Here is a 19,702-nt window from a genome sequence, read left to right as displayed (position 1 = left end):
AATGGCATATCCTGGAGGATGTTTGACAGCAGTGTTTGCTATGGTAAATGTGACTTCATCAATAAGGATATAAGTCATACTTTGTGTACATTCCAATCGACGGTTTCACAATTCCTTCTTTAATATCCAGTTCAAAAAGGTCATAGGAACACATTTATACAAATATACAGTACATCATTTTCTTACACGGCTTGTTCACTTGTCTAACTATTTGCTTTATAAAGATACAGGCACTTTAATGAATAAAAATAGTCACTTCCACGTGAAAGCATACAAAAGTAAAAGTCCACAATTAGCATTTCTGAACATCAACTAAATAACCTTGCTGATGCCAAGCGCCCAAAATACATCCTGTACACTCTGGAACCATCTAAGACTGGCTGAGGAACGAGTTCTCATCCCCGTCCGGGTCTGTGTCCTGCTCGTGTATGAAGCTGTAGCGCCGGAACACGGATCCGCCCCTGCTGGTGTACACCACGTCCACCTCGTCTCCACTGTCCGGCTCAGGCACCCCGTGGGGCATGTTAATGTTAGCGTTGCCGTTCAGACTCTCATAGCTCCGTTTCCAGCAAAGCCTCTTTCTGGTGTAAGCCTTCATCAGAGCAAACAAAGCAAGGGCCAACCCGGCAGACAGCATCAGGGCAATGGGAAGAGCGGCTGATGTGTGCTTCAGATCTCTGGCGGACATGGTCACGTCTGGCTCTGGGCCCCCTCTTGATTGTGGTTGTGTGGCCTCCACGCAAAGAGCTAGAAATGAGAAGAGGCTTTAGTTTTGACTGCTCACTTGACAATACCAACACATTTCCATCTGTATATCATCAATTATTGACGTTTGGTTAAGGAAACCCTCTGAATCGTTTTTGTCGTACTGGCTGTTCGCATTGAATCAAGGGTCCTTAACCTCTGAGCCGCGAACCAGAACCGGTCCAGTTCCAAGACGCATAGTGCACCAGTACCCAAACCTGGTACCGGTACCCTTACCCTAACCCAACACCAGACCACATGCGGTATTACACCTGAACCGATACCAGATGTGGTATCAGGCGCAAACCAGATGTGAACCACTACCAGATTAGTACTGGGTTAGGGTACCAGTACTTGACATGTCCCGAGACATGTCCCGAGGACCAGTGTGCATCCTCTGAGCCGCGAACCAGAACCGGTCCAGTACCGGGATGCATAGTGCACCAGTACCCAAACCTGGTGCTGGTACCCTAACCGGACCACATGCAGTATTGGACCTGAACCGATACCAGACGTGGTACCGGGGGCGAACTGGACGCAAACCAGTACCAGGTTAAGGTTAGGGTACCAGTGCTTGGTTAGGGTACCGGTACTGGACCAGTGCCCATCCTCTGAGTAGCAAACCAGAACCGGTCCAGTACCGCAACGCATAGTAGCCAAGCCTGAACTGATACCAGACGCGATACCGGACACAAACCAGTACCACATTAAGGTGCCAGTACTGGACCCATCCGGACGACCAGTGCGAATCCAGTACCACATCCAGTACCATGTCCCGAGGGTTATGGACCCTTAATTTTTAAGAACAGCCAGCATGTAAAAAAAAGACAAGTCAGGGACACCAAACGGGGTACCAGTCAGGGACAAAGTGACTTGGAGGGGGCCTTAACCAAACGTCAATATATGAGGATTTGGGAGTGGGAATGTGTTGACGATACGGCTGGGGGGGTTTCTTCTCCATCCGTTACCTGAGCGGCTGTCACAAACACAGCAGTTGGTGGAATTGTCTTCAGCACGGCAGCAGCGAGTGCAGCGATTTTCAACAGCATGGAGGCCAAAGTCTCTGGGACAAGTCAAGCACTGGTCCGGTCTGGGGCCAAAACAGTGCCTGCAAGAGGTGTCACAGAGCTCACACGTCTCCTGCAAAGAAAAAGCAAAATTCGTATAGAGTTCATCCAAGTTTAAAAATATTGTTCATCACGAAATCTGACTCAGACGTTGGACAGTCAAAGGAAATAAAGATTTGATGGACAAGGACGCCCCCAAAACACCTGTAAGTCATGTGAGCACACCTGTTCAGAGAAGTATCGCCCCTCCTCACAGCGCGGATAGCAAACCTTGTCCTTTAAAACGTTGCCCCAGTCGCACGTCAGGCAGCTCTGAGGCGAGGAATCTTAAGATGCAAACATAAAAAAAAACTCAAACAAGCACATCAAATATTGACACAATGGAAAAATAAATATTGCTTTAATAACAAAAACTAAACAATAAAAAGGAACAATAGCAATCAAGATAGGTATCACTCCAATTCTCAGTACCAGTGCAGGTCTGGCAGCTGGTGTGACACTGTTTACAGCTGTCATCCATTTCATAAAAGCGGCGAGGACAGCGCTCAACACACAGCCGGGTTCCTTGGACCTCCAGGAGAGGAACCGGACAGGTTCTGCAGGACTCTGGACCCGCTCCTGTGCAAAGTTCGCACGACTCATCGCATTTCTGACAGTGGGATCCTTCCTTGTAATATCTGAGGAAACAAACCATGAGATCAGCAAATTTGACTTTTATTCTCAGCTTGTGTTGAAATGATCTAATTAAAGGTTAAAAACTATTTAGAAATACTAGTATTAAAATATTTCATGCTATAAAAATGCAAATAAATCAAAATAATTAAAAAGAAAAAAGTTTTTACATGGTAAAAGTACAGAGATATTAAACATTGTGCTTTCATTGTTTCTATCTGTTGTCTGTCCTGACTCAATATAAAAACTGGGTTGAGCTTTTGTTTGCTACCCGGTGGGACAGTGTGTGAGACAGAGCTGATAAAGCCTTAGGTATCCTGAAGAACAAGTTAGACAGTCTCTTGGGGAGGCTGCGGTGCAAGTGGAACAAGCGCGGTCACACGACAAACAAAATCCCAGTTCCTGTCCATCAGCTTCCTGCTTTGCGTTGTATGTCCCAGCTGGACACGCCGTCACACAGCTGCCATCTGGAGAATAGCAAAGAGAACAAAAAAAAGTTCTCAATAGAGAGCGATAAAGAACTGAACAGCTAAAAAAAAAAGTTTTCCATCAGTCAAATTTAACCCAATCGACATGTAAAATTCACACCTTTCTTCATGCTGTTTTTTGGTTTTGAGTGTTTTTTTGTGTTGAAGATTTTCTCTGTTTAGCTTTCTGTTCCTGTTCCTTCAGTGTATTTACCGCACCAAGTTTCAGTCAACAGTCAGTCATCATTTAGTGCAGCCGTTTTGGTTATTTACTAAGCAAGTTACAACTGTTATATTTAATTATAGTCCCTCTCCCATTTATTTAAAGTTTCCCTTTGGTCTTTTAATTATGATTATACTGTTTTTAGCCAGAAAAAAAATGTTGTTTTCACAGCAGTAGGAGTTTTGAGAATTTGAGTTTTGGGCGAGACTGTTGATACAGAGTAAGCCCGCCCTCACATCCCATCATCCATATGTTTGCACGCTCTCTCGTTAGTTTACGGCTCTTAATTCCCCCAACCTAACTTTATTGGTGCAACAAAAATGGGAAGCAATTTCCAATTTTTAACCAGCATTTTTTTGTCTGCTCCTAATTTTAAGCCTAATTTCTTTATATATGTCCACCATCATAAGAAAAAAAATGCCAAAAACATGTTAAAAACACAAATTTTCCTCATCTTTAAATATGTGGTTTTAGCTGAACTCCTTTCTCATAATTTTCTTGTTACATAAAACATTTTTACCTTTTAATCATGCTAAAGTTGGTTGTTATTTTGTCATGCACCTGCTTTATCTGCCAAACAGGTTTTACGTCTACCTGCCTCTGTAATTCTGCTCTCGGGTCTTCCATCATCCCTTTCTGATGACACAACTAATATGAATTGTAAAACAGAGGCAGTGCACTTTGGTGGGTTGTCTTTGTTTAAACCTGACCAGTAAGGTCACATCTGATGCTAAATTAATGCATTTTTCTGTTCATTTATATTAGTAAAATGTCAGTTATTAGGACCATACAAATGTCATTCATTTTCCATTTTTTATGGTGAATTTGGACTCCTTTATATTCCAAATTATATGTAATGGTGAAATCAGTCGATTATTTAAAACAAAAAAAATGTGTTTTTTTAGACTGTTTTTTTTCTAATATTATTAAAATCTGGTTTTGTAAATATACATTTTTGGAAAAGAATGTATATCTTCTGTTTTTATGTGCTTTTAAAAAATCTTAGTATACTTTTTCTTACATTTAATTTCCTTTAAATTTGACACAAGCTGCTTTTTAAAAAATATTTGTTTGAAGCAAAAATGTTGCTCAAGTGTACTTTAGCTCCATTTGTCATTGAGTTTATTTTTTTTTCTCATATAATTTTAGGATTCACTCAACCAATGACCAATGCAGATGTTGCTGTAATGTCGTAAATTTGGTTTTAGCGACGGGGAAATTGAAAAAAGTCATTGCCACGCAGACACTTCCCAAGGTCCACAGAGGACGTTAGCTTCCCAGACGAGAAGACAAAAGCCATGACTCAGGCTGAAGTTACATTATTCATCAGGCATCAAGACTGCTATCAAGTCCCAGAAGACTTTACAGCTCGAAGATAAATGATTCTGCTCTGTTATCTCAGAGCATAATGAATGCTTCTTTAACTAATCAGTTTTGTGCTGATTTTTGCAAACGCGTCCTCTGTGCATTCGTTTAAACATTAGCTAAAACTGCTCACTGTGTAAATATCGGGGGACGGCGCAGGTCTGGCACTCGTTGTGGCCGGGCCCTTCACAGGAGTAGCAGTGCTGGTGGCACCCCATGCAGGTGAACTGGTCGTCGTGGAGGTAGGTCCTGGGAGGACACGCCGTGTCCCCCGTCACGCCGCACAGTAACGTGTTCGGGTCCAGAACCAGTCCCTTCTCACACTGAATGCACTGGTTTGGGTCTGGGCCCGAGCAGCTCATGCATGTTTGGTGACATTCTGCAAATAACCATACATGGAAAAGTTACCGTATTTGTACATGAAAATATAAAAGTCTCCTGTTTGTGACAAAAAAAATACATTCAGAAAAAATATAATGGAGGATAAATGTGGCTTTATGAGCACAAAGACTAAAATATTTATGGATAAATAAATATTCCCTTTATTTATCCAACCACAACAATCTTTAAATCCAAGAAATCACTTTCTTTGACTTTTTATCACTTACTGTATATACAATATGTTCATACTTAACAAAAATGGGAGTGTGGTGTCAATGAAACACTTTTGTCTAAACAAACCCCTGAGAGTTTGTTTAATGACCTACTTGGAACAGATTGGTTTCATAATTCACTAAATTCTTGTATATTTTAGTCTCTGTAATTTACTAATCAGTTAATTGGTGGCTTAGCTATACAGACATTCATGATTTAATGATAAACTCTATGCGAGTCTAGAGATTAAATAGTTTATTCAGATGAATTTTCTTTTTGAGGTCAATATTTAGTCTAGAGTTACCAGATTACATATTTGACATAAAACAATACACTGAAGAGTATTTTTCATTTTTTTATAGACTAGAAGTGCATTAGTAGCCATCAACTTTTTCAAGACTTTTCTATGAAATAGTTGAAGCACTTCTCTGCTTGGGTCAGATCTGGTCAGATACTATGGTGTGTTATACTATGTTTTTCTTTTTTTTTTTAATTTACCTAAAAAAGAAATCACCTTATTTACTTTATGCATGGATATTAGCTGTCTGCGGGCAAAAAATAGGTAATTCTGTAAGAGCGACGCTAATTTTAAGTTCATAGACCACTCATTGAGAGAAAACGTTCATACATATTCCTTTGTATAAGCAGGCTGTAGGGAACAAGTTGTAGCAAACTCTTAGACAACATGCTGGTTAGCATATAATACAGATTTTTTGTTTTTTCAATCTCCATGGACTGAAAAAGACGCTGACATCTCCTGATTGATGAGGATGAGCGCTATAATGCTGCAGCAGATACTTGAATATAGCTTGTTGTTTTATCGGTCCAACTGTTTACTAGTTAGAAAGTTTGTTGTTAGAACAGGCTTCTCACAGTGCTGTGACACCATTCAAATGCTCCCTTTTTGTGAATCAACTTAAAACAATACTTGCTCTCATCCATCGCCGTGGTTTTGAACAACTTATCGCCTGATTGGTTTGTGTTTATCCACATAATTAGGATTTAATGGAAACAGGGTAATTGCAAAATTGTGTTTTGTCGACTTTTCTAGAAATTTGATAAAGTTTCGCTCATATATTTATTGGAAACGCAGAGAGTGGTACGTTCCACGGCTGAATGAGCCACACCTGCACTCACTTTAAGATATGCTTGACTACGACCCTCCACTACCCGAAAACCTGTCGTATGAGTCAACCCCCACACGGCTGCATGTGACTAAGGCTTTAACTGGAGTACACACACTACTGAGAAACAACATATGAAACTATATCCACTTTTAAGTTGAATTTAATTCAGTCTACATGATTTTATGTAAAAAGGTGCCATGTTCATCTGTGTATGTAGGACATTTAAAATCATTGAGGCTCACCTTGACACTCCATAGCCGTTGCCTCATAGTATGTACCAGTGGGACACTCGAGGAGACATGCACCTTTATAAAGCTTTGGACTGAAAGTTGCACAGGTCTCACAGTCATCTGCCTGGGGGCCTGAACAGGTGTTGCAGGTAGGGTGGCACTGACCACAGCGGCCCTCCTCCATGTCTTCATAATAACCCTCGGGACACCCGGCCTTACAATGCCCGTTGAGCATTAAGTAGAGGAAGGTGCACTCTGAAAGGGGTGAAAAAATGGAAAAGGGGAGCAAATCACTACCTTCGAAATCAGTTGAAAAGGTTTTGTCTCTAAATCAGCAGCATTCCGAGACATAGGAACTCACTGAAGCAGTTCTTCTCATCAGAGCACACATCGCAGTGAGGCGGACAGCGTCTGCAGGTGCCATCTTCTGCAGGGTATGTGCGCACAGAACAATTCAGCCCACATCTACCCGAGTCTAAGAAGTGGCCTTCAGGACAAGACAGACACTGAGACTTTATCTCGTCACAGGTCAGACAGGAACTATCGCATGCTTCACAAGTCCCATCTGGACCCTCAAAGAAACCGCTGAAAGGGAAATCAGGAGATAATCAGTAAATTAGGAGGAACTGCAACATTTCAGAGTTGTTTAATCCAAGTACTTACTCGGGGCAACTCGACCAACACCGTCCCAGATGGAGAAAGGGTTTGTTGCTGTCTTTGGAGCAGCTAATGCAGTTATCCATGGTGTCCACGCACTCCTCGCAGTTTGACGAGCAGTCCACACATTGCTGACGATCTGGGTTTAGATAGGAGCCCGAGGGACACTGCCGTACGCAAGAACCCACCTGATCCAGATAATATCCTGTGACACGCACAGTGCATCATGTTCAACGTGAACCAGAAGGACGCTTTGGGTCAGTGTGGTAACTGTCAATACCTTTGGAACAAGAAGAACAATACTGGCCCTCTTGGCCAAAGCAGGTACTGCAGGTAGTATTGCATTTGCGGCATTCTCGAAGTTTCCCTGAAATCAAACAGTGAGCAATAATACAACCCTGTTCCAAAGTTTTACAACCATGTGCTGGGACAACATTATAAAAGGTTCAATAGAATCACATGTAACGTGGCACTCTTTAAAATGTTTACATAGTGTAAAAAATGTTATAAAAAGCTCTTGATGTTGGCATTAAATTTTATTTATGAGATGCTCAAATAAATTGCTAAAAGGATACATTTGCTCCTTTAGGTTTTCTTTGACCAAAAATTCAGGAAATGAACAAGTTTATTTTAAATTGTCAAAAATGTGGCAAGAATTATCAGATAGCACTTTTAAAGTCACTTTTATAGAGATCAACAGCCAAAAAAGTTGAGTTTGGTACCCTTTAAAGATAAGGAATTGTTGTAATCATGTTTTTTTCTTTGCTGTGTAGTTATTTGCTTTCAAAATTTATCAAACTGAAATATTGACCTGGATTGTAATTTGTGTTCAGCAAAGCTAACCTCATGAAAGCACTCAGGAGGATGAAACAAGGATGTTACTCAAATATGTGCAGCTTTAAGTGTTACATTCTATCTTTAATGGCAGCCCCATAATATGATTCAAATTTGTTGTTCCATTTTAGATCCAGGTGTGTATTCTGTTGCTAAAATGTCTTTAATAGAAAGTGGTTTCACAAATTTAAATGATTAAATCTCCAAATATTTGCCTCGGATCTTTTTGTTTGATTCAGGCCATATGAGAGCTTATATTAGTCACATCATTTCCAAGAGCTTTTACTGTTCCTGCTCTTTAAACCTGGAGCATTTTCTAAATCCACATCAAAAAGTCAAATTATTGCCTCAGAATCGATTATTAAACATTCCACCAAAGAACTTCCATGCTGGATAATGGATTGAAAGTATTGAGTTCATCCAAGTTTCTTGGCCAACAGGAAGTTGGCTCAGGGAGACAGAAGTCTTGACATCAAAACAGTCTGTGAGGACAAGAGCGAGTGTGTTGAGAGCTTCACAATCATTTGCCCTAGATGGTAGGACAATTTCAAGCATTATTCATGTAGGTCACAGAGATTCAATTTTCATTTTCAAAATATTCTTTCTTTTTTGCTTCACTGTAACCATTTTATATAAAAGCGACTGCACTCGCTCCTGTGATGTCTCCAGTTGCTCCAAAAAACAAAGGCGAATCCTGCTACTCTACTCTGAAACGCTCTGATTAAAAGACCATAATACTAATATAAAGTTATGGAAGTTTTCCTGTTTTCATATACTGCTCCATGACATTGTTCTTGTTGACCACAGGTGGTTAATATGCATCTACAGTAAAGCAGTTTGAACCTTCAGCTCTTCTTTCCCAGCTTTATTCGTATCCTCCTGTTCCTCCAAAGCCTGCCTTTGTCTAAGTGTTAGCCTGGGCCAAAAGTACAGCCTGTTCCTGTTTCAGTTTTCAGGTATGCCGAGGATGCTGAGGAACTCCAGGTAGCTTTAGATCTTTCTGGACAGTCATTTGTAGTTGATTCGCAGTGCTACTAGGCTTTGAATCCCTTCATAAAGCAATTCCATATTTAAATACATTTTCATATTTGCTCTAATCTAAGATGCGGCCCACGAGGAGCATGAGGTTCTCTCAGTAATGCGGCTGCCTGGAACTCTTTTTAGCTGTTAGTCACGGCCTGCAAATCTCTCCAACAGTCTTAATTATCCAGCTCCACTCTGTCTTGGTTTAAAGAAAAGAAGAGATTTAGTTCTGTGGTGATACAAAAAAACATTCCAGGCTCAAGAATGTTAACTTTCTCATCCAGACAACATACTTAATAAAATAAAATAATATAGAAGAAAATATTGAAATGAAATGAAATAAAAAATACAAAATACAAAAAAAAATAAATAAATAACATGAAATAAAATAAAATAAAATAACAAAACAAAACAATGTCTATCAAAATAAGATAGAATAAAAAATAAAACAAAATTATATAAAATGAAATGAAATAAAACAAAATTATATAAAATGAAATAAAATAAAAAAACAAAATTAAAACTAAATAAAACAAAAAGCATAAACAAAAAAATAGAAAATAAAAAAACTAAATGAAACAAAATAAAACAAAATAAAAAAACAAAACAAAATAAAACAAAATAAAATTAAATGAAATAAAATAAAACAAAACAAAATTAAATTGAATAGCCCAAAATAAAATGAAAAAAAACAAAAATAAATTGAACAAACCAAAATAAAATAAAATAAAACAAGAAATAAATAAAATAAAACAAAATAAAATGGAATGAAATAAAATAAAAAATTTAATTGAATAAACCGAAATAAAATAAAATAAAACAATAAATACGTAAAAATAAATAAAATAAAATAAAATGAAATTAAATAAAATAAAAAAATAAATTGAATAAACCGAAATAAAATAAAATAAAACAATAAATACGTAAAAATAAATAAAATAAAATAAAAAGTCTGTGTTTATTTTTGTCAAAGACAGTGGGAAATGTTCACAGACTAAAGTGTATCCGGTGACAGTGTCTAAAGATTATCAAATAGATCTATTCATCAATTCATTTTTTCTAAATCACAATTAGCAGCTAATTGTGGCTCCACTCACCATCATAGTATTTTCCCGCTCCACAGTTAACGTAACACCCTCGAGGTGAAGGAAGAGTCCCACCAAGACAAATGTCACATTCTGCTGAGGAAGGACCATGACACGTGTGGCAGGAGTGGTGACAAGGTTGACAGCGCCACTCGCTGGAGTCCGCAAAGGTTTGCGGCGGACACTGTTTCTTACATTCTCCTCCTGCATGAAAATACAAGAAATGACACGATTATCATAATTCACTGTCTATTTTTCAAGACACAATTTTCACAAAAAGCTCAAAGAAAAAATAAGGGCACAGTGTAGAACAGAGGTCTGCAACCTTCGACACTTAAAGAGCCATTCGGATCGATTTCTCATGAACCACAACCCAGTTGGAGCCACAAAGACTTACTTTTCCCTTTAGAAAAATAAGACACTGATTGTATTTATGTCACATTAATGATAAATATAAACTATTGTCTTTTCCATTAAATATTAATATAATTATTGAAAATTTTCAAAATATGAAATAGTTTATTACTTTTGATTGATGTTTATGACTTCCTTTCAAAATAAAAGACTTTATTCCAGTGTAGCAAATGTATTAGTAGGTAGTGTGATTTCATCAGTAAAAAAAAAACAAAACAAAAAAAAACAACTATACAATTAGTTTTTTAATTGTTTGTACATCGCATCCAGAAATTCAAAAAAATGAACAATCTTAGATTAAATCATTGCTAATTGAGAGACCCTTCATGTGTTTTGTCTATTTGGCACACCTAAAATCTTTCAATTTTGTTCAATAATTGACAGTTCACTTTAATCCGATGAACCGACCTGAAATTGGTTTGCCGTGGCACAAAGCACTCATAAATCTGTAAAAATGTTTGACTTTGGTAAACTAAGAAGATGCACCACATGATGGATTCCTGGAGCATTATGGGTACTGTAGTCAGGACCCCAGCGGGTGTTACAGACTCTAATTTACTATTTAAATAAAGTTGAACTTTTCTGACTGTTTTGTTTCACTTGATGGCCTGTATTTGTTACTATTTTAAATTAAAAAAACATTTTAATATTCTTCAACCAGAGCGGCACAAAGGACGGGTCAAAGGCCCAGATGTGGCTCCAGAGCATCAGGTTGCAGACACTACAGGTATAGAAGTAAATCTGTTTTTTTTTTTTTAAGATTTTGTTTCTTCCCTCATTTTCTTCCGGAAACTCTGCTTTCCCAAATTCTTTCTAAGTACCCATGCACAAAACAATGACCCAGATTTCTCTGAACCTGGACATTCTGGTTGGAGAGAACATCCCAGTTACTCTGTGAACATTTACATTATTCAAAGAAAATGTTCACATTATTTTAACCTTAAAGTATGAAGGTCGGATGGCTAATTTTTATTCATTTCTTTTTTTTTTTTTAAACAATCTCTAAAGAAAGCAAGTTCTCTATCCTAATGCAAATCACACATTTGAATATATTTCCTTACAATATTCAGAGCAAATTTGCAAACCAAATGAAGACCTAAGGGCTTTTATTTGTTTTATCATACAGGGGAACAGTGATTTGAGTTTATGATATAAGTAAAACAGACGTGAAAACAAATATATGATTGAGTTTTGGTACTGGTACCAGTGAGGAAGTAATCAGGCTGACAGGCCAGGCAGTAGGTGCTGTTCCTGCAGTCTTCACACGGTGTGGGGCAGGACACACAGACTCCACCGCCGCGATCCAAGAAGGAGCTCCAGGGGCAGTGTCTGCGGCACTGGTGTCTGGAACTGTTCACAGAATCTCAGCTGTATGACTCACAATTCCGTACAATGTTTGTCATTTCAATGAGATTAAAAAATAATACTGAGAAAAAGGTAGAGGGCTGCTTAAAGCAGCTCTCGCCCACATGACTCTGAGGCTTGCTGAAAGGAAGCCAGACATCCCAACATGCATTGCAACAATTCACTGCACACCTGCAGCTTTATTGTTGACTTCAAACACTCTCCTACCAAAAAGTGCATTCAGTCAAACAAAAGCAATTGAGAACAGGCAAAGAAAAAAACATGAGGGTGGCTACCTCTCTTAGGGTTCATTGTGGTTCTGTAAATATTCTCACCAGCCCTGAATTTTATTTAATAAAAGATTAAACACTAAAAATGTTAAAACTACAAGACGAGCAATTAAATGAAGGTAAAGAAGTAACTACCTATAGTATCCCCTTTTCAGTCATCCTCATCAATGAAAGACTCGCCACCAGCAGCTCAAACTCCTCCTCCCTCTGTGTTGCCTTGGATCTGGCGCTAAGATGCTGCAATCGTTTGAGGAACAGCTGGAGGCGTCAGCCTACATCCATCAACTTGCTCACAAAGAGCAGCGGAGTCCAGGATCCGTCTCAAGCTAGGAAACGGTGACCCTCTCAAGAATCTCCAGGATGTTTAAGAAACCCTCTGAACAAATATTAGACCGTGCATCCAGGCGAGCACATTTGCATTTTTTTTTTTTTTTTTTTTTGTGTGAGCTTTTCACTGCAGAGATAGTGAAACAGAAAAAAACTGAGCTTTTTTGTTGTATTCAAATAAATAAAACCTGAGGAAATAAAAAAAGCCAAATTACACTAAGAGTGGTTCTTACTTTTGCCTAATTTAGCTGTACTTGCTTGGCACCTTGGGGAGGATGGTAAATGCCAACAAATGCCAAGTGTCCATTACGCTGTGATTCCCTCCAGTAAGCAGTGCTTCATGCAGGATTAACACTGACCTCACTTATTCAGAGCCATGCTTAAACTCCCTATATAATATATGATACTGCAATATCATTAAAATTAACTTTTTAGAACAGATTGTCTTTCCCAGTAAAACAGCTACTTCAGAATAAAAGCACTGGATGCTTTCTTTTAGTGATCTCTGCACAGACTGCAAGACTAAATAAAATGTTATATCTCTGAAGTGTCTTTTTTCCAAAAATAATAAGTATTTCTAAAATAAAAAGTTGAACATTTTTTTGTTTGGTTAATATCCGCACCAGTGCAGACATAATAACAGTCGGATTTATCTAGCTTACAAACAGTCTTTTATTCTCTGTTTTTCTGTCTCTTTCCTCATGATTCTTCTCTGCTGGGTCTGTGCAAAGCTCCAATCATGGCTCAGGTAACAGTGTGTGACCGAAACCTCGGATAACTTAACTCACACAATACCAGGAGGCCTAAAGTCAGGGGAAAGTGACACAATCGCTGGTTTGTTCTGGCTTTTTAACCGGTGTTGCCCATTGGATTCAAAAGAGAAGGTTGTGTAAAAAGGAATTTGTTTTAAGGTGGGGAAGGAGCATAAGACACATCCATGGACAAGAGTGAGGTATATTATTGACTTTAAGAACAATTTGAGTCAATTACCATGTTATTTTAAGGCTTTTTTTTGGTACCGTATTTGTTTGAACTATAAGGCGAATTTAAAAGCCTTAATTTAAAAAATAAAAATAAAAAAACCTGATAGTCCGGAGCGACTTATATACGGATTCTTCCTATATACGATTTTGAGAGATACCCTACCCTGGGATTTATTAAAATGTCAGTTTTTATGAGTTACTAAAAAGGTTGGGTGTTATTGTAAATGTGCTAATGCGGCCAACTTGTAGCGATGTTAAACTTTTTTTTTTTTTTTTACGTTACTAACAAGGTTTGGAGTTAGCGTACTCACAGTAACATTTGTTTTAGCAGTATCAGTCTGTTTTTTTACATATTGCTAACAGGTGTGGGCATTATTGTACATGCGCTAACACGGCTAATGTATAGCGGTGTTGAACTGCGTTTTTGCTACGTGATACTATCAAGGCTGGGAGTTAGCGTAGTAACAGTAACGTTTGTGTGAACGGTATCAATCTGTTTTTATGCGTTGCTTACAGGGTTGAGCATTTTTGTACATATGCTAACTCGGCTAACATGTAGCGATGTCGGACTGTGTTTTTGCTACATGATCCTATCAAGGTTGGGAGTTAGCGTTTTGTACATATGCTAACTTGGCTAACATGTAGCGGTGTCGGACTGTGTTTTTGCTACATAATCCTATCAAGGTTGGGAGTTAGCGTAGTCACAGCAACATTTGTTTTAGTGGCATCAGTCTGTGTTTTTATTGAATTACAAACAAGGTTGAGAATTACAGGTATTGTGAATATGCTAACATGGCTAATGTGTAGCATGTTAGAAAAGAGTTGTAGAGGTACTGTGACTGCAATTATCAATTATTAAAATTATTAAAAGAAAACGATTCTCTTTTCTTTCATATATATGACACAAGTTCAAAAATAGACAATTTATTGGTAAATGCGGAAAATACTGTAATCAATTGAACAAAATAAAAACAAAATTATAATGTGTGTGTTTTTACTCAATTTATATCAGAGAATTTTTCCCCCCAAAATGTATGGAGGATCTGTTCATTATTTAACAATGACACCTCCTACGTTCTAGCAGGTAACAAGCAAACATGAAAAAAGACTTTTTTAGAAAAAAAGGCAGAAAGAAAAAAAGACTCACAGAACGTAACCTTGAACACAGCTGTAGCAGATCTCAGGGTTTTCTGAGCACAAAGGAGAAAAAGGTGATTAATTAGAATTCCTCTGCAGATGCAAACTGCACACCATCATCTCCCGATTTTTAAGCCCCCCTCCCTTTGATCCACTTTACATTAAGTGGACAAGCAACTCCTCTGTGTGTCTGCCACAGAAAGCCCCCTTTTTACCTGGAGAACATGTTTCACAGCCGTTTTCACAGTCTATGCACTCGCCGGTATCAGGATCCTCCACCTGCCCTGAAAAAACAGAGACTCGCAACAATGGAAGCCTCTCTTTTATGTTGCTACTCAAACGCAGAGTCTGGTTTTAAATGTACCTTTGTCACACAGTGGTGGTTGGCAGACGCCATTGTGGAGTTCATAGTACTCACGACATTTGGCACATATGTTGCCATCTGTACAGAGTTCACAATTGGATATGCAGGGCATGCAGGCGTAATGACCCCTGTCAGGATAGAACCCCCTGGGACAGTGGATACGACAGCGACCTTGGTGGAGGAAACGCTCCAGTCCATCTTCATCTGGAGAGGCAAAGGGGGCTTATCATCATGGTTTTCACAAATTTATTTCTAGTAAATCAACAAAAACTTTAAATAATTCTTGCATTGTTACACAAATTCTAACATTAGTAAGTACATATTTTTTAAAAAAATAGTTCATAGACGGACTAATATCCTACCAAAAATACAAAGAGTTGCTTTTATTTTGAAATATTGTTATATTTCTTCTTCTATGCACACAAAAACAACATAATTTGCTGTTTTTTCTGCCTGAAATCAACACGAAGATTATTATGAGGAATTTTAGGTTTAGATTTTTATAGTATAATGTGTTTTTAATGACCACTTGCTTGGTTTGTAGAATTGGTGTAGATGGTATGCAAATGTGGCTTTTGAACATCATTTTTTTAAATAAGTTTCCTCGAGAAATTGAGTTTTCTGGAAAACACTGCTCTCTGCACACACTATGAATTGCAGAATCCTCCAAAATAAATTTCATGAAATTGTCTTTTTTTTTAATTCCAATTGGAAAAACCAAACTTTGAACATTTCTATTAAAATATTCACCCAAACTTTCTATTTTAAAATGTTGATCAAAACTGAAAATAAGCCCACACCAAATTTGCCAGTAAAAAAAGTAATAATCACACCACAGAAAAAAGCTGAAGATGGCATAAATTAAATAAAAGAAAATGCATAAACGTTGGGGACTCTAATCGTTTGAGTAACTAAAGGAGAAAGCAGCTGCGGTTGATGCAAACAGCTAAAGATACCGTCTCTAACAGACACAGGCAGATCTCTCCGTGACCAGTGATCCGCCAAACAAAAGTAATCAGGAGCACAAGAGAGATTAGGGCTGTGGGCACAAAGCGAGCCCGCCATGGCCCCCATGATTAATACTCTGCCACAAGCTGGGCTGAGCTGGAGCACCTGAGGTATCCACAAACACTTAGTGTACAGCACGGTTGTCAACAGCATCACTGCACAAGCCTCGTGTGAGTGTATGGTACTGCAAACTACACCTCCCTTCACATTATACCCAGAGAAAAAAGTAATAAATCAAAACACGATCATCTTTAGTATTAATTTAGAAAAAGAGTCATTATAAACTATAATTGGTTTTGGTGAAGTCCAAAAGCTCTAAGAGTAATGTGTGTTTTAAATCAACAGCAATGGCTAACTTGTAGCCCAAGGGGATATTTTTCCCCCCTCTCTGAATAACAAAGGCCCCATTCTGACATGATCAGATTACACGGTGAAAAGGGAAGAAAAATGATCACACCTTGGTTTTCTTTCTTTCTTTTTTTTTAAACCTGGTTCAAAGGTGTGCCTGTAGCAGAAAAACCAACAACCTTTATAAATGTTTAACATGAACTCATAAACCTGAATGCCTCTCCTTGAAAGCAAGGCAGAAAATGGACTACCTATGATAGGGATGAATAGAAAAAAATAGAAGATCAAGACACAGTTTGAGCAACATAGCACAATGAATTTAATGTAAAACTTTTTATTAAAGCAAAAAAAAGAAACAAATACGACATTGCAACATGAAGAAAAAAACATCAAACTACCTTTGACCTTTTTTATGTCTACTAAAACTATCAACAAAATGTTTTAGCTCTGTTTTTAATCTCTGTAAGAGAAAGAGCACTCACAGACTCCACAGGTCGTGCACTGGAACAGCTCGCGTCCGTCGCACTCGGCGCAGGTGTGATGGCACAGCACGCACTGGCTCTTAAACCCAAACTGCCCGCTCGGACACCGAGGCGAGGCTTCACATCTGATGGATCCGACGCACTGGACGAGGAGGATGGGCAGCGCGCTGAAGAGGAGCCGCATGGCTGCCGTGGTGGTAGAGAAAGCAGGCAGGAAGGAAGGCTGACAAAGGCGCAGTCTCCGTGCTGCAGGTAGACTGCTGCGTCGATGAGTGCGCCTCTGTGACTCCAGCCCCTCAGATAACTTGCTGGACCAGTTCGCTTAATTGGAGCCCTGGACAACCAGGGAGCAGACGAGCGCGCACGCGGACGCCCCTCTGTTTACACGTGGAATAAACCTTCACTCTATGAAAACTCACACATGAAAGATTGATTTTGGTGGGCAAATATTTACAAAACATAGTTACAAGGTTGAATCATTGAATGCTTTATTAACCAAACAATTGAGAGGGGAAGAATAGAATAGAATAGAATAGAATAGAATAGAATAGAATAGAATAGAATAGAATAGAATAGAATAGAATAGAATAGAATAGAATCACAACAACAAACACAGTTAAAATAAACCGGGTTAAAACATGTTAAAAGAAAGTAAAAAAAAAAAAATACAATTAAAGGATTAAAAAAAAAATAGAAAAGTTGCATTACTCAGTGATAATACTAGTGTGACTGTTTTTAGTTAGTGGCTGAAGATGCTGAAGCTTTTTCCTGAAGATAGTGACACAATTTACTTAAATTGCTGAAGGGATTTGCTAAAAATGCAAAAGCTATTTGAACAATGTTAAATTTGCTATAAAAAACTGGGAATTTTTGTCAAAGAACCAAGAAATAGTGGTGAAGTTGATCTATATTTCTGAAAAATTTGTAGGAAAATTGCCTAAAAATCCCTATTGCATGCAATTTTTGCAAAAAATATTGAATGTGTTGCTTAAATATGAGCTAAACATCAAATTAGCCCTAAAGTAGATGCCAAAAAAGCTAGCTAAACTCCAAAATAGTAAAAAAAATCCTCAAATTAAATTAGTCAAAAACGTTAGCCTGTCGCTAAAGTAGAAGTGAAACTCTAAATTAGCCTATAAAATCGTAACAACTTAGCCACAAATGTTTGCATGTTGCTATCTAGAATATAAACTGAAAACAGCATAAAAAACCTCAGTAGATGCCAAGTTACCCAAATGAGCTAGCATAATGCTAATATAACAGCTCAATGCCAATTTTTAAAAAAATGACTATAAAAGATGAAAACATAGCCCATGAATATATTTAAAGGGTGTTGCTAATTTACCTACAAACACTAAATTTGAAGACTTTATCATTATTTCCTGTGGGGCATATTTTGCTCAATAATTCCCAAACTATAAAGTTTATAAATACCAAAAATATAAGCAGTAATGTCCTGAACGGGCTGGACATTTTGATACCAAGATTGCTGAAATCGCTGAAAGTGTGATTGAGTTTTTACACATCGAAAAACGGCAATGTCTTATACCATGAAACCACACCATGTGTTAAGCCATTAAACCAAACTGTGCGTTATTAAATCAAACAATCTGTCATACAATTAAACCAAATATTATGTTCTACCATTAAGCAGAACTGTCTTATATTATCAAACCAACCATTACACCAAACAGTTTGTTATAGCCTACTGTCAAACCAAACCGGTGCTATACCATTAAAGTCATCCATAAGTTATACAACTGATGTTTGAACCAAATTGTGGGGAAAGTGAATCCCTGCAGTCCTAAAACAGAGAGCTCTCAGTAACGGGAACGAAAGTGGGCGGGGTTGATCTGCGATAATGACCTCGCCCACAACTCAGAGGCGATTTTCCTAATTAACTTCTGCCTCTTTGCAGAAACAATGTCCAAGAAAATTACTCATGATTGCTGATTTTGGCTGTAAACAGCACAATAAAACCCCTTTGGGCACACTTATAAAAGACGATTGGACTACGGCTTCAAAATGAAGCAAAATATGGCATGACAGTTGCTAATAACCATACCCTCTGAAGATCTATATTTTTCGTTGAATGACAACTGAGTTGCACTTAATTAAAAAGCACTTTAGTACGACAAATAAAATAAAATGATGCATGCTTTTGTGAGTTTATGAACAGACTTTTGCAGCAAGAGCAGAAACCAGCTTCCCAAAGATGTACAGATGATGTGCAGTTTGATATGCTCAGATGTAGGTCACCATGATCATGCGTTGCCATGGTCTCCAGAAAGTCTTGTGGAACTGCTATCGGACTCTCTGCATTCGTGTTCATCACAAGGTTAGATCTTGACATCCCAATCTGGCTTGTGGTATTTGTTTTCCTAAGTCTTCCTGACATAACCTTGAATCTGCCATCACAGCAGAAACATGAAGTCCTTGCAAGTCTGTCCTTGACAGAACAACAAGTAATATGTTTAAGAACAAGAGCAACAATGTTCTATTAACACTGTTAAAGTGTGAAGTAATTAGTTGGGATGGTGTAGTCAGTGTCAATGAAAAGTCCATTCATTCATTTAGATACAAATCAATACATTCATTTCATTTAAAGGGATGATCTGCATAAAAATGCAAACAACTACAGCAGAAGTGTATGCAATTCTATGGAAACTGTATGTAATATGTGTAAAACATTTTACTATTTTTTCTGTGTTTTGTTTATAGTAATGATATAGACTGAGATAGGTTATTTAGTGTATATTTATATTAAAAATAAGATGCTTTGTCATTCAAATGGAGAAAGAGGGACACAAATAAATTCAATTGTGTAAAACAATCAACATTAATCAATTTGTATTTTCATTTATTAGTTATTAATCATTTGGGGTATTTTTAGCCCTTTTTATGATGCTCTATTGAA

At 37.9% G+C, this 19,702-nt stretch overlaps 1 protein-coding gene across 2 annotated transcripts; it reads right to left on the bottom strand.

Moving 5' to 3' along the window:
* Positions 1 to 98: 98 nt before the first annotated feature.
* Positions 99 to 17,174, bottom strand: LOC112152789 (proprotein convertase subtilisin/kexin type 5). 2 transcript variants are annotated; one of them, XM_036212376.1, is made up of 17 exons: positions 16,786 to 16,922; positions 16,413 to 16,460; positions 14,948 to 15,151; positions 14,799 to 14,867; positions 14,594 to 14,636; positions 11,707 to 11,852; positions 10,101 to 10,292; positions 7,427 to 7,513; positions 7,153 to 7,351; positions 6,851 to 7,074; positions 6,502 to 6,744; positions 4,672 to 4,917; positions 2,755 to 2,950; positions 2,283 to 2,488; positions 2,037 to 2,137; positions 1,713 to 1,884; positions 99 to 747 (listed from the first exon to the last, which is right to left on the bottom strand). In XM_036212376.1, the coding sequence occupies exons 3-17, from the start codon at positions 15,057 to 15,059 to the stop codon at positions 371 to 373; spliced, it is 2,613 nt and encodes an 870-aa protein (XP_036068269.1). In that variant the 5' UTR covers positions 15,060 to 15,151; positions 16,413 to 16,460; positions 16,786 to 16,922; the 3' UTR covers positions 99 to 370. The 2 variants fall into 2 exon arrangements, with proteins under 2 accessions (XP_036068269.1, XP_024138350.1); XM_024282582.2 differs by lacking the exon at positions 16,413 to 16,460 and having other exon boundaries at positions 16,786 to 17,174.
* Positions 17,175 to 19,702: the final 2,528 nt, after the last annotated feature.

The sequence above is a fragment of the Oryzias melastigma genome, linkage group LG6 (genome assembly GCF_002922805.2).
Source record: "Oryzias melastigma strain HK-1 linkage group LG6, ASM292280v2, whole genome shotgun sequence".
Classification (NCBI taxonomy): Eukaryota; Metazoa; Chordata; class Actinopteri; order Beloniformes; family Adrianichthyidae; genus Oryzias; species Oryzias melastigma.
The sequence above is the reverse complement of the archived record's forward strand: the minus strand, read 5'-3'. Positions and strand labels throughout refer to the sequence as shown.